We start from the raw sequence: 16092 nt of genomic DNA, 5'->3' as shown, positions 1-16092 counted from the left end.
AGACGTTCGGGAGATCCAGCCCGGCAGCGAGCTCCTCGGTACCCAGCACCAATTCTGCTGCCACCCCAAGAACACCGACGCAGCGCTGTCCCCAAATCCATGTTATCCCAAAGGTGAACCGAGCAGTAGGAAACACCCATCTAGCCCTCGATCCTCCCCTCATTAAAGTTCAGGACAGCAGAGGAGGGTTCCCAGTCAAGGCAATAAACTGGCTGAGAAAATCCGTTCTTCCTACAGCACGGAAATTTCGAGGCATTTTCCACCAACAGTGGCTGCCAACATTTCTGCTGGTGTGAGCCACGGCGGAAGCTGCAGCGTGGGCCAGTCCTCCACAGCCACGCCAGGTACTGATCCTCTGCAAGCTGGATGTGTTTATGTAATTTAAGCTACTCAGACATATCTTACATAATCCATCATAATAAATATGCAAAATCATAATGGAGTCCCTGTTTTAATGATTTTTAATTTACCTGGGAAGGCTGCTGGTGTTTGTTGGGTTTTGGCTGAGTTTCAAGTAGTAAATACACTTTTTTTTTTCCAACAAAATCAGATTGACCATCACCTGTGCAAGAACTTGCAAGATTTTGCAAGGCTGTACCAAAAGTGAGGTTTCCAAGAATTTAAGCAAAAGAGTATGACTCCTTTGTGTTTTAAATGGTTCATAAAAGCAAATCCTAAATCAATGCCATCTAGGCAGCCTCTGTGACCACCGTATCAATTATATTAATTCACATTTTTAGCACATTCCAAAATTTACCAAGCAATAAACTAATTCTTCCACTTCTCAGGTTCTAGAGGCTTGCAGTAGAAATAAAGTTGTTATTGCAGTGCTTTATGGACTGTCATCTTCACCTATCACTATAATTAACTTCTGTTACCAAGGAGTAGCAGCTCATTTCCGCACACTTACATGCATTTTAACGGAGAAATTCTGTACAAGCCTTGTAGGTGATTCCCACCACGTGGGGAGCCGCAGATTCTCAGGAGATGCTCCAGCAACACTGTTCTGCTCAAGTCATGCGGTCTCCTATGGCGCTTTGTAAGGAATCAGAGGTTCAACACAAGCGGAGAAGAAGAATCCAGCGAACGTGGAGCAGCCACGGTCCGCAGAACAGCGCGCCAGCTTTCTCCGCAGCAGCACAGAGAGGCGATGGCAGGGCTGGACAGAGGCGCAGTCAGTAGGTTCAGGCAGCTCTTGCTCCCGCTACACCGAGCGGGCAGCAGCCACGATCGCAGCCAAAGTATGTTTCAGATTTTTTTTTTAAATGAGTAATTGACCAATTAGAAGTGTTTTATTACTTCTTTGAATTTATTAGCCATGATAAAATGTCAAAAGCACCAGTCAAGACAGAAATAAATAACACCATCTCATGTTAAAGAGAAAGTTGCAAATACAGTATATTAAATTATAGCAATATGCTGCTTCACACCAACCGATGCAGACAGCACACTAGGGAGACAGTAGTTTTACTCACGATCATTGAAAAGATGTATTACCAGAACAGGAGAGCTGCACACCCCACTACAAGCATTATTCTTTCTTTTACCAATTTACTTAAGGATTTAATCAAGGGTTTGAATGGGCAGTTTTGGAAGTTCAACATCCCCTTTGCCTAGAGGTAATCAGGGTGGTACAAAGCTTTTCACAAGAAGCCACACAAGCACCCAAGGCTTTCACATCTTTGTAGTCTTTGCTTTCAGGTCCATTCCTGCGTCAAGTCAGTTTAAAGCCACATCTTAAGTCCTCCTTAGTACACAGTAAAGATAAACTCCGGGCAGGCAACATATGCAACATTAATATCATAGTATTCTGAAACTGCACTTCAGGGGCTTTGAGCAGAACATCTCTGCAAGTTTATGGGGAGCGCTATCAGTCAGAAGAATGAAGGAAATAAATTACAGTCGCTTTGGGGAAAAAATCCATACAGAAAAAACATATTAAAAATATTAAGGCAAGGCCTTCTACAATTGCACACCATTTCAGGCCTGAATTAAATCATGAGTGTTCTCTTACTTAGATGTTTCCCTAATTTCTCTCTTATGGCCTACAGCAAAGTTTTCCACTGAAAAAAATAGTGAAAAGCCCCACAAATTCGCTGCTAAAGGCCTAATAACATGTCACTTGCACAAACATCCCTCACGGTCAGTAAAAGATCATAAACGCATCCTCTTCCAGGCAAGCATTTAAAAAAAAAAATCTTCTGTCAGAAAAAATGGATGTGTAATACATACTGTAGTGAAGTCACTTCTTATACAAAAAACATAACAGATGTGGACAGACGCACTGTAAAATAAACAGTTTATACAACAACTACAGCTTGAAACATGAGGCCCACTACAGCAGGTCAGACGGAGTAGAAAGCCAAAAGGAGAATCGCTATTTTTTAGATTTGACTTCACCACTGCTTATATGTAATGTCTACACTTTAAGAAAATTGTACATGAAAAAAATATATTTGATCATTCTGGTGAGGAAAAACATTCCCAAGATTACTCAAGCTCAGAAAATTTTTTAATTAACTAAACATGTTAAATTATGCCAGTGATTAAATCTTGTTATTTACAAGATCAAGTGCTACTCTGATTCTTAGTAATGGTGCAGTATCTAAATTAAGATCACAGGGGTTGGATTACATTCTGGTTGCTAAAAGCTTTCTGTTTTAGCTGTCTATCCAGTTCTTTGGAGCTTTTGAGTCTGGAAGAAAGGAGATGAAGTCAAACCTTTTTGTGCCTCGACATATTTTACATCTAGAACAATTTTTGTTATCTAGTCCCGTGACTCAGTAACATGGTTTAAATTTGAAGCCTGTAATGCCTGTGACATAAGAATACAGAAGACAACACATTTTTGTTCACAGTAACACACTAATTACTGTACTCACTGGTAAACGTCAACTTTGTAATTATTTCTCAGTGCTGTGTTGCCAAACACCTCTGCACAGAGCACCGAATTATTTCTGTGGGAGCATCAAATTTCCGGACGTTTTCCATGTAATCCTTACAAACACCTCACAGATGACCAAGCTTGTACTTTGACGAATTCTACAGAAACATTGCACAGACTTTGCACCACAAGGGCTTATACATTCAAAGGCAGCTTTCTGGAGTGCAGGTCCATCCATTCACATTGGGGAAAAAAGTTCACATAAACTCCAAAAATAAGAAAATGAAGTGAAACCTAGTGTGACTTTACACCAATAAGAACAACAATAAGGACAATTACTATAACAAACAAAATTAAAATAACAAGCATCTTCCGATTCTTCTTTTGATATTGCTCTGCCTACAGAAACAGAAAAGAAAGAGTTAATACTCAGGATTTGTGCAAAGCTACAAAGTACAAACTCTCGTTTAGTATAAGTGAAGTACTCCTATCTCAGCGTTGTTCTTTGGTAACCTGACATTTCACACCATGTGTATTGCAAGCAACTCCCACAAAATCCCTGTGGTCTGCACCACAGACCCCAGTGAAGGTAAGCGTACACTGAAGCCATGTTTATCCGTATTAAACTCTGTAAAGAAGAATGCACCCTTGTGTCGGTTAAGCAACCTTGCTGTGACTTCTTGTCCAGTAGCCCTTGAGAGGGCCCTGTGCCTCCCCAGGACGTACAAGAAACGCAGAGAGTGATACTTCATTTGGAAGAACACTTCGCTGTGGAGACCGTGGAAACAAGATCAGGCAACTGGGTATGTGAAAGTCTGAACAGTAAAAGTTGGTAAGATGTTTTAACTCATTTTGCTGATATAAGATTCTTGTATTATACCTGAAGGACATTAAAATCACAGCAAAATTTCAATTTCAATAGGCATTTTTGTTGTACCTGATTCAGCTGTGCACTTTCATTAATGTCAATTAGAACTGAAAGCTTTCTTTTTGATTTGGTTCAGTTTTCTGCTTCATTCCTTCTTTCTTCTAACCACATTTTCTCATCCCTTTCCTCTTTTTCCCAGAGGAATTAAAAGGAGGCAACATGGAGAAAACTCTCCAACAGCCAAATGAAAGTCTGCTAACAGAAGCTAAACAAAACAAAACTTGCATTTAATTCTTCTTAAGTTAATAAACCTTCAAAGTTTAAAGGGAAAAAGATATTAATTCTTCTCCTTCATAGTCCATGGAAAGTAATTATTTATTATCAGATCTGCTAAAGAGGAGTTTTGACCTGAAACTATGTAACACGCAACCACCCTGATTATTTACTTAATTAGGCTTTAAGTATCAAATCCTGACACAGTATTACAACTGACTGCAATTCTCCTGCGAAGAAGGAATCGGTAGTGATTCCTACCACCAGACTTCCACAGTGAATTAGTGCAATTTCTGTGAAAGTGCTCTTTCAGTAGTTTGTAATCATTATTCCAATTAAAACAGAAAATTGACATTATAGATATTAAATCAGAACAAAGCTACCAAAGGTATCTGTGTTTGATGTTAGTGTGTATGTCTTCCATGAGAGGTAAAATATTCCTAAGCTGTGCTGAGAACAGGTATATACAGACCCAAAATCCATACTCTCGTCAGCAATCCAAACAGGGATTTGCTGACAATTCATTAACTACTACTAGACTAGAAATAGCGTTGATTCCAACCGATTCATTTATTTCCAGTTCAGTTCGGGCAAATTGCTTGCATTACTTTAAGCCTTGTTCACCAATGGTCAATGCCTTATTTTAGTGATCTCCAACTTACTTTTCTGTATAACAAGAATAAACCTATAAACAATTTATTTTGCTTTTCCTCAAATGGCACTTTTTTGCTGTCCATATATTAGAAGTCTACCATAATATGAAGAAGCTGAGTCTGTAGTAATAGGATGTTCATGTTTCCAAAACGGAACGCTTTAATTAAGAGGCTTTTGCATAAATCTCTCATTTTACTTTATTTCCAGCAATGGAAGGACTGAACTGAGCTGACAAGTCAGAACTCGGCTTAAAATCAAAACAAAACAAAAAAAGCCAACAAAACAGAACACCCACAAAACTCTGTGTTCTGCTGCCAATTCAAACTTTACAGAAGTTCACAGTAAAAGCTTCACATTAAAAGCATAAGGTGAGACCTAACTTCTAACAAGTGTCAAATGGTAAGAGAAAACATTAAAAATTATTCTTGCTATTCACACTACTGAGATAATGTTTTCAAAACAGGATATATCAACTGACTGAAATCTATAGTGAGGTACCCAATAACCAGTCCTATTTCACAAGTGCTGGGCTCTCTGAAGAGAGAAGGAATTGCACATAGGTCCCACCAGGTCAGCAATGTAAAAGTCCAAGCACGTAGCTTGGATGCCCAGAAAGTTATTGAAGCAATCAACACTAGGCACCAAGCACATTAACAGAAGTTACATGGAAAGTTCCTACTACAGTACAATTAGACATTTTATACTGTACAGCAATCATTTCTAAGAGGGATGATGTCCAATTGAAAAATGACTAACTTAATGGCTATTAAATTATAAAAGCTTATTAGATATGCAAAGCAGCTTGAGTATTCTGTCAGCTTACCTTATGTAGTTGTTTTAGACCCTCTTCAGTTTTCATACATGACTGTTCGACATTGTAGTCAATTCTATCTAGAACTGTTCCCTAAATAAGATGGAGAGAATGAGCACCAAACTGAACCTAAATGAACTTCATATAGCAATTATTATTATGAGCAGCAGAGTAATAAACAACGCTCACAGCAAACAGCTAATGAACTATGTAAACTATGAACTTTTACAGAAGAACTACCTGGGACTTCATTAAATTACTTCCTTGCTCAATGCCTAACTGGCAGCTCTGTCACCATCTCACATCATATCCCTTAATAATCGCCTTACTTCCAGTTCAGGTGGTTTTAGCTGATACATTTAACCTAAACTGAATCTCTGGGAGAAGTAACCAACAAATCTTTGGCATTCTATGTTTTTTATTTTCAGTCTAACAGCCATAACCAGTTGAATTTTTATTTATTTTCATTAACTCATCTTCTGGCAGATTTCAAGCAGAGGAAACCTTATTCTGAAGAGGTAAGTCAGGAAGAGCTAGAAGCACGTGAATATAGGACATTACAAGAGTCTGGAAGCCTTAACGCTACACGGAATTTCCTATTTCTTATTAACACCGTGATGTCAATGTACCTGTTCTACTATCATTGCTCCCAGGTCCCTAAATATTTCATTGAGATCGGAGATTGACTGTACAATCTGACGGATTTCTCGTTCCCGCTCTTCCACCATTAATGTGTTTTGCTCCACCAATGCTAGCTGGTCATCTGTAAAACCCTGTTGAAATAAAAGATTCAGATGTTGAACTAACACTAACAGCATGAAAACACTAGAAATAACTGTAAGTATTATAAGATCGGATAGCACAATAGTCCTTTTAGAATTTCCATAGTAGACAATTATCTAAGAAAAATTCTTACTGTATTTTAAAAACAGTTTCAGGGCCACCAAAATAACTTGGACGGCTATCTATAAGTTTAGCAGAGAAAGTGTAAATCTTCCATCCTGCCTGGAACAACTTTCAAAAATAAGATCTGCCCTAAAGAATGGTTTTATTGATGTACAAAACCAATTGATGTGTCTTGTAGTTATGGAATATCTACTGATTGATCAGCATTACAGAAAGTCCCATAATGTCAATGGTCCTTAAACTGTGTAAAGACACAGCAGCAATTCTGATTTTGTTTTAAACTACAGAGAACTTACTGTTTTTGTCTCCCAAGACCATGCACAAATGAACACTATCCTTCCTCCTCATCACTCTTATAGAGAGATCAGCAAAGAACCTCTTATACACAAGATTAGCTGAAAAGCTGCCTTAATGGTTTCCCTAAGTTTCAGCTAAACATTAAGCATTATCGTTAAGAGTATTCTGTGGCACTATGAAACAGGATGCAATAGAACAGATCCCACCATTGCTTAGAAGTGCAGTATCCCCAAACTCCACGATAGAGCAAAACAAAGAAGCGTGTCTGGCAGTGCTGTACAATGTACCAACTTAACTGTGCGGAAACAAATCATTACACCTTTATCTGCAACCACCTGTAACACTGAAAATCTAAAGTTACGCTTTAGAGTTAACTTTAAAGAGTGCCACCTTCCACCCAAACTCAGAATCACACAATTTTCTAACAGTTACTCTTGCAGCTGCCCAGAAAGCTGGTGTGACAAAGGACAGCACTGTATTTACAGACCTTCTAGTGCCCTGTCAGTCACGTAAGGAGAATTCAGCAGTCACACCAAGCTCCCTCACTGATGGCACAGTCATCTTAAAGTCGCAACAACAACAATAATTAGGAAAACGCAACACAAATCTGCAGAAACACTATTTCCATGTAGCTTGGTGCTCATGGCATACCATTTTGACATTTTCAACTAAAGGTACATTAAAAAGTTTCTTCAAACTGAATTTGTGTAATAATATCTTAACTTACCCTATCATAGAGTGTATCATCCTCCCCATCATCCATGAGTGGGACTGAGGTGTCAAAGAAGTGTTTGGATCTTTCTTCTCTATTCTTCATGCCTGTAAAAGACAAACTATGTTTGAGCACAATATTTACGCACGCTAAAATCAGAGTAAGAGTAAGGTCTGAAGCACCAGATAGAAAAGCACAAGAAAGAAAATCTAGCTAATAAATGACATAAATAGCAGTATTTAAATTTTAACTCTCATATAGGCTTACTATTTAACAAAGCATAACAAATTCAACAAGACTGGAAAGATTTCAATTAAATCAGTGATTTTAAGTCATTATGTTCCATGAAGTTAAAAAAATTAGGTAAGTTAAGAGCCTTAAAACATAATCACTCTAGGCTATTATCTAACAAATTATCTTAGGAACATCCCTCATCTGAACTGTGCTCCTAAATTCCACCTGTGACACTTGTACTATGGGAGGAAGAAATGTTGTATCAGTATTAAATTTGAAGAGCAAATTTCTGTGGGTTTCTTCCAAGATTAAAATAATCTTACTTAGCTGAAAATAGAATTGTACACAATTTTAGAGTTTTAAACAGAGGATATTCCACTTCTGATCTGTTTATGGATGCGGAATTTTAATTCATCACAGACTACTTTTTGATCCATCACAGACTACCAACCAACAGCAATGTCTGAAGACCACTGGCTGCTTCATCAGTGTAACACAAGCAGCTTTGCAGACCACAGTCTGAGAAGCAATGACGCATTAAAAATGTGGATGGATGAAATACACTGGTTTCATTGCTATATTTAACCACGAAATTTCTCCTTTAGCAATACAAAAGAGAGGTAGGATACAGCAGTTTGAACATGGGCTGTGAACCAGAAACTCCCAAATTCCAGCCTCCACTCTAATATACTTCTGGTAGTCCTGTGTGCATCACTTAACCTTTCTGTGCTTCAGTTTTCCCAACCAAGAAAATAAGCACACCTTAGTTAGTGGTTTCCACAGAAGGTGCCCATGTATTACAGTAGCTCTTATGCTTACGTTTGAGATAGTCAGACTGTGCATGCCTAAAGTTGGTAGATAGGTCCTGAAGGGACTGTGCTAAGGAAGACACTACATTCCTGAGAACACGTGCTTCTTGTTCTGTACAACTACGTGACCTGCTCTGCAAGACCTGGACTGCTCTCTGACATCTGTGAAATAACTGAGAAAACAATTCCATTAGTACAAAACATACAGCAACACACAGTTTAAATATCACATAGCAAATTTCCAAATGGAAGACTAATATTTTGATTTCTAGATTTTTAAAATTAATTTCTTATTGCCCAGTGCAATGTTTAAAGAGGTATGGAAACACAGAACGTAGATGAACAAACAACGGAAAGCTAACAAGGTAGCAGAGTTACACAACCACTTCCAACCAAAGACATTCGCTTCATTGTAACTTCTTGGACTGGGAGCCTTAGAAAATATATCTGTATTTCTCCAAGATACTTGTAAATGAGATTTGCTTAAGTCTCCCAATCCTATTCCAAGTAGAAAAGCAAACAGGTAAGTAAAAGAACAGCGAGGTTACGTGACTCGTTGAGAAGTTCACCAAGACAGTGAGTGCTCTACCAAGCACAGAGCCTGGGACTTCTGGCTCACTCTAACACCGACTACAAAAGAAACACTACTCAAAGGAAACCAATGCCTCATCGTGATGCATTACAGATATGTCAAACTGCAGATTTAGAATTGAAAGCAGCCTGTACCTGTGTGATCTCTTGGGTTGTTATTTCTATCGCCCGTTCTTCCTCACTGCTGTCATCCAGTGTTGGTCTGTTTAGGTGTTTATCATGAAGACTGGCTAACTCCTTCATCTTCTGTTTAACCCTGGCGATATCATACTGAATCTAAAACAGAAACCCAACAACAAAGAAAAGGAAGTGACTAATGTTTCAGAGGAAAAGGTTCTCACAAATGCTAGACAAAAATAATTGAAAGAAATCTATATAACATAAAGCAAAACAAATATAATTAAAAAAACCCACATAAGAAGCTGACTAAGAAGTAACTGAACACTCTTATATACTTTGAGTTTGCTATTTTTTAAACTTACTCTCGTTAATCTTAGGCAAGACTGCTGTTTTAAAATATGATTCATTAAGTTAGAATAATATTTTTATCGTTATAAAATTAATATCATAGTAAGAAGGTTTAGATGACTTCCAAAAATATAAATGAAAATTCAGGTCACACCTTCAACTCTGTCAAACATTGAATAGTCTGAACTTAACAGTAGAGGTTAAATGACATGCTTTCAAACAAGTCATTAAAAAGAAATCTGTAAGGATGATTATTATTGTAGTAAAAAGGAGATTGATCACCTTTCTGCACAATGGGTTCTGTACACACAAACTCATGAGCCAACATGTGTTCTGAGAGTACATTTTAAAAGGCTTTTCTGGAAGTTACGAACAGCGTCACACTCCAAATACTGGAAAAGGTTTTTAACTGGATGCCGCCAGAATCACTCCCTCACATTTGTCCAAATATTTCCGTAACTTGCAAGACATCAGTACTGCACAGGCAGGAAAATTCTCCTGCTAGAATACACTAACACTTTCTGTTTTCAAATAGCAAACCGCTAATCTCCACCATTTTAGGGTCTATTAAATCAGACCCCTCAACAGACTCAAACAAAAGTCTACTGGAAGTGCTAATTTTTTTGTACCCTTCCTTCTAAGTTTCAAACTGAGAACAACTTTGCTTTGCTAAGAGCTTTAAGACCTTCCTGCAATCTCAAGCCTAAATGCTCAGCCATAGCATGTCTGTCCTAATGGTCCCAGTGTACTGTTAATACTGGGCTCTCACTGATGATGCAAACCCAGTCTTCTGGGATTTCTGGCCCTAGATAATCCCCCTTTATTTCACTTGCAATATATTCTTCAAGATAGGAAGTCACAGCTTGCCTGGTATTTTCCTCTAAAGAAGGGTGTCAGTTTAGAAAGCACACTTATTTTAATCTTTCTTCCGATACTGCTTCTATCATAACACAGCATTCAGAATGTAACCGGCAACACCAATAAATCCCTATACAGGAAATCAAACTCTGTGCTGGATTTGCCACACAACTTACTTCGTCTGCTCCATCAACCCATTTGGGAGGTAAGCGTTTTGTTACTCCAATTGCTGCCTCAGGATCTAAGCTTATTCCTGATACCAGTGCCATACGATCATCAGCAAGCTACAGAAGATAAAAAAAGACAGCAAATTAGTTTTAGTCAAATTAGATCCAAATCCTTGAGCATTAGGAAAAAGTGCACGAATGCCTTCCCACAAAACTCAACCTCAAAAAAGTGTTTGTGCGTGATGCAGGTAGTATCAAGCACCACATCTCCTGGTTTGTTCCTACACGCTAACAACCTACATCCTCCCACTTCCTACAGGATCTGAAAGATAAAAGCTACTCTTAGAATGAATTTGTAGCAGATTTTCAAGGAGAAAATATGGTATTGCCATGAGAATTGAAGTAATTCTCACATTGGTACATTTTGTATTAGACAATGATTCACAGCCAAGGGATCCCTAATCGATGGTGTAGCATGGTTCATATTGGGCCAGGCAAGTCTGAAAATCTCATTTGGGGAAATCGCCAAACAAAAATATTTATTATATCTCCAAGAAATAAAAATAGTATCCTTTGACTGTTCTCAAACAACGCTGTATTTAGCCAGACACTCACCTACTAGGCAGCTAAAGAACAAACACTCTTGAAAACTGACATGCAACTAAAATTGTTATGTTGTTTATTTAATGGAAATTAAAAGGTGCTAAACAAAAATAGCCAAGGCAGCAACCAGTCCACACTTCCCTATCACAAAGACACACTTGCTGCTTCAGCTATGTGGTCGGAGGCAAAGCATCTTGCAGGAAAATGGGTGGAATAATTCTCCAGAAAATTCCACAGACTGACAGAGAGTAAATAAGACAGTGTGCCAGCCAGCTTATACACAGCTTTCCACAGATCCACAGGAGGGCTGGAGACGGTGACAGAGTAAAAGAAACCCTTTATCACAATCAACAGCCGTAATGTGAATAACTTGGGTGCAACAAATCAGGGGTCTATATTATTGGAGACTGATGCACACTGACGTACAGCAGCACAGTCGTAGTTGCAGAGGGGTATGATATACTTTTTGGAGACTATTTCTGGGAATAGAATCCCATTTATAGAGTTTAAATACTAAAAGGTTTTAAACCCCCCCACATAATTAAAATGCCTGTGATAAATAATGCCTGTGATAAATAATGCCTGTGATAAATCTACCAGAATCTTATTTTTCAAATAATACTTTTGGATGCACATTGAATAACTTCAACCTCAAGAAAGCTTAAAATATGACAACTACGAAGGAATAAGAACATAATGTGCAGGGTGTTTGTTTTGGTTTTGCTTGGTTGGGTTTTTAAAGCTCAGTTTGGCAGAAACCAAAAGTCATGGTCTGATCTTGAATATACAGCTACAGATTTACCTATCTGCTTTGATATCATTACCAGTAAAACGTGCTGTTCACCCTCAAGAATTCTTTCGTTAGGGACAGTATTAGTACTGCTGACCTTTAAACAGATGAGAAGATTTTTCTTGGTAGGGTTTAGAAACTTACATAAACAGACTCAGTGCTACAGCGCAGGTACAAAGAAACCTGTCTCTACAACGGCGCAGTGCTGGATGAGGGTGTCCAGAGAAACTGTGGCATCTTTGTTCTTGGAGGCTTTCAAGGCTTTGTTTAACCACGTCGTTCATGATCCTACACAGATTACCAACAGTCCTGTTTGGAGCACGAGCTTGAACTAGATGGTCTCCAGAGGTTCCTTCCAACAAGCATGCCTACGATTCTCCAGTTCAAGGCTGATACACACCGAACAGTGTGTGGGGCCACAGAGCAACATTTAGCACTGGGGCCATAGATGCTTCCAGTCATCTTCCTCCTCTGAGAGGAAGGCAGGGGAATCGATGGAAGACAAATACAGATATTGTTGCCAGTTGAACCAGGCTTTGTAATTTCAGAGATAAAATAATCTTCCTTTACTGGAGATAGAAAGAGGTGGTACCATCAGTGACACCACTCGAAACATACCTAATCACTGTTTGCTCTCAGGGAAAGATTTTATACTAAAACTTCACTTCCTCATTTCTCCCAGATTTCCAATTTTCAAGCCTGGGAAGCTTTGTGTTACCCATCCCCCACCTCTTTTAAAAAACAAACCCTCTTCCTTCCTGGGCAATTCTTTCCCGAAAGCCTGTTTTTTATCCCCGACCTTACTTCCTGGCCAATAAAGTTTGTACAATGTATGCATAGCATAAAAAAAAAATAGTTAATAGCTTCATTGTACAAAGTCACTGTATCCCACATGCATACAGTAAGTCAGACTAGTTTATATGTGTATCTATCAAAAACGTAGCAATATATCACAAAATGCTTGTCTTCTCTATGCAGCCTTGTCCTCCTGCTGTATATGGAGACACCTCATCCTATATAATGAAATTTAATAAACTAGCAAAATAATGAAAAGAACACTTTAGCTCAATGATGTATGCTTCATGCGCCATGGCAGAATAAAATGCGAAAAACAATACCTCATCCAGCTCCTGAAGTGATTTGTGGATCCCATCAGCCCCATCCAGTTAGAGACAGCAAAAGATAAAAGGGAAAAAAAGAGACATAGGACAGATATAGGGTATGGTCAGTTGAGAAAATACTGATCTATTTTTTAAGCATGCTGGTTTACCAAGAACAAAACAAACTTGCTTTTAAAACATGGCTATTCAACAAACACAGCATGATATTGTATTTTTTATGTCAGCATTTTGCTTGATGCACAAACTTTTAAAAAAAAATATCTCAGTTGCTTGGTAAACAGAAAGAACAGAAGATATCAAGTTAAGAGCTTGGTTTGTTTTCCAAAGTAACTGCACAGTGACATTTCCAGCTACTAAAATTTCAGGTAGAAAAACTGCAAAAGAATATGTTGAGGTGTGACAGCAAAGGTAATTTGACTGCAGTATTCAGCATCCACTGGTGAGCTAGCAGGTTTGAGTATGACTGGAGGATCCACATACAAGCTTTTGTAAGACATTTACTGACAAGCATCCCAGTTATCACAGGATAAAACAGACAGCAAAAGACAAAAAGCAAAAGCAAATGTAGTATATGCTCACTTATGTACACACTTCAGTTATGCTCTAGTTTCAGGTAACATTAATGCTACATGCATCTGAAAAAATACAAAAGGCAACATATCTGCACCTTCTCTATTCATCAGTCTTTGTACTGTAGAAGGTATGTGTGAGCAATAGGATATTTCACTGAAATACTAATAAAGCAAGCAAATCTGATCTAAAACAAGGACAAAATACTTGTGGTTTAACAAGCAACAGGCTTCAACTAATGACCTGCTTTATCCTATAGCAAGCCTTTGAAATAGGACTATACTGTTAAGCCTGCTGATTTGTTTATCTGAGTTTAAGGAGTGGTTGACTGTCCACAGGAGAATGCAGTTCCCAGGGCAGAATGCAATTTTTGTCAGAGAGCTCTCTCAGTAGAAGGTATCTTCAGGAGAAGCCTGGAGAGCAAACCACGGTAAGCCAAAGCACTACGAGCTAGAATTAGCGACACTGCCCTGCTGGCATGCAGCAGCTCTGCTCCGGGGACATCACCCAGAAGAAAAGGTAATTAGCTGCAACTCTGACAGCGATAGGCACCGTAGAAACGTGAAAGGCAAACAGCTCACACCACCATCTTCACACTTCTTGCTAAAATAGTACACTTGTAGTAAGTATCTTCAGAACTCTGAACTGTCCCCAGGATTGAGACTGAGCCACTGACTAACTTCATCCACTGCACAAGAGCGACAATTTCCAATCACTGTTCGCTTTTGTTACTTTTGAATGAGCATCAAGAAAACAGCTTCAACTAAATAAACTCTAAATAAATGTTTTATGCAAGTGCTAAGCGTTATTGCACTCACTGTTGAGTAAAACTGTAGTTTCACTGCTCAGTAGACTGTATGTGAGTTTAAACTATCGCTAACTTTTCTAGGTAATATTTCAAAAAAATCCAAGGATCTAACGAAGTGATATTGATAATGGCAAAACCTCGTGTTAACAAGACCTAAATGCAGTGCAAAATTAAACACGTATAATACACATTACCATTGACATTTCCTGTTCTGCAAATGCAATTTAACGCGAAGCTTGTTAGACACAGGTGTAATAAAGTTAACAATGAACAAAGACTGTACAACAGCAACTCTTCAGTTTAAACTAAATTTGCAGCACAAAGTACTGCTTTTCCTAACCAAAATGCATTAATGCAAAGCAATTTAGAATTATGAGACTATCAGCAGATATTTACTGGTGCCTATTACAAAGAAATGCTAAGTTTGAATAGAAAGTGTAAAAACCTCAGGAGAGCTGAGCTGCCAAGCAGTCCATCACTGACCAGCTCCTGACTTAGAAAGAGACGCATAAAAGGCCTCTGGACAAATGACTCTTTGAACCTTCTGTAACGAGGATTTACACTAGAATCTACTGAGGCCCCCCTCTCACAGATGATTTTCAGTATTATCTGTATTTGGGGGGAATATAAAAGGACAATGGACATCAGAGCGAATTATGGAAAAACTGAAGCAATGGGAACAATTTACACTCGTGTATTTAACAGTGCCCACATTGAAGGGAATAGAAGAGTTCTGCTCTACGAAATAACTTGGATTTTTTTTCGTTGGGGAAAGTAGGCATCAAAAAGTGCAACGGACAAGAAACCCCATACCAACGCTAACATGAAATTATTAGAACAGCAACTGCTGACAGTAACAGAACTCAACACAGAGGCAGATCTCTTCCATTCATTTTACGTGAAGGGGTAAGAAAAAGGGATGGAGAAGGTGAGGCGGGTGGGGCCGGGGGGGGAAGCAGAGAGGGCGGCGGGGCCCTGGGGAACGGGGCACAGCTCGGCTGCCTGGCAGCCCTAGGCGCAGCACGGTACGGAAGGATGAAGGGAGGAGACTCACCGCAGCAGCCATGCTACGTGAACTCAGAGGGCTGGAGGAGCCGTAACTACTCACTTGCTCGGCCAGCAGCTGCCGGCTCTGCACCGCGTTGTTCCGCAACAACAAGAACGCGTCCGTTAGACGCCGGGTGGCCATGGCCTACCGCCCCGGGGCCGCTCGGCGCCTCGCCGCCGGGCCCCTCGGCCCTAGCTCAGCCCGGGGCCCGCGGGCAGAGGCGGCGGCCGCCCCCGAAGGCCGCTTACAGGGCCTGGGCGGAGACCCCCAGCGCCAGGCCCCCCAGCCCGCCGGCCCCATCCATCCCCCCCGGATCCGACCGCAGCCCCAGCGACGGGCCCGGCTAACTTCCGCGTTGTGCATCGCTCAGCGCCTTCCGCCCTGCTCCGCCCGGGCCCGCCGGCCGCCGCACCAACGTTCCGGCCCTCCGGGGGCCGGGATGAAGCGGAACCCCGCATCCGACGCAAAGGGCTGCGAAGCCGCTTTAGGGCTGCCAGGCCCCGGCCCTCTGCCGCTCTCGGCCTCGGCGGGGTGCGTGTGGGGGCGGCAGCGCCGTGGGTTGGTTGCCCATAATGACAGCCAGGTGTGGGGCGAGGAGAAATGGCTGCCTTCGTGTCTCC

At 40.1% G+C, this 16092-nt stretch overlaps 1 protein-coding gene across 3 annotated transcripts; it reads right to left on the bottom strand.

Annotated features, from left to right (window-relative positions):
- Nucleotides 1-1288: 1288 nt before the first annotated feature.
- Nucleotides 1289-15750, bottom strand: STX16 (syntaxin 16). 3 transcript variants are annotated; one of them, XM_075438723.1, is made up of 9 exons: nt 15479-15750; nt 13044-13055; nt 10542-10649; nt 9175-9315; nt 8459-8621; nt 7421-7512; nt 6120-6263; nt 5503-5583; nt 1289-3283 (listed from the first exon to the last, which is right to left on the bottom strand). In XM_075438723.1, the coding sequence occupies exons 1-9, from the start codon at nt 15611-15613 to the stop codon at nt 3179-3181; spliced, it is 981 nt and encodes a 326-aa protein (XP_075294838.1). In that variant the 5' UTR covers nt 15614-15750; the 3' UTR covers nt 1289-3178. The 3 variants fall into 3 exon arrangements, with proteins under 3 accessions (XP_075294838.1, XP_075294839.1, XP_075294840.1); XM_075438724.1 differs by lacking the exon at nt 13044-13055; XM_075438725.1 differs by lacking the exon at nt 13044-13055 and having other exon boundaries at nt 15533-15749.
- Nucleotides 15751-16092: the final 342 nt, after the last annotated feature.

The sequence above is a fragment of the Opisthocomus hoazin genome, chromosome 18 (genome assembly GCF_030867145.1).
Source record: "Opisthocomus hoazin isolate bOpiHoa1 chromosome 18, bOpiHoa1.hap1, whole genome shotgun sequence".
In the NCBI taxonomy this organism is placed as follows: domain Eukaryota; kingdom Metazoa; phylum Chordata; class Aves; order Opisthocomiformes; family Opisthocomidae; genus Opisthocomus; species Opisthocomus hoazin.
This window is presented reverse-complemented; position numbering and strand designations above follow the sequence as displayed.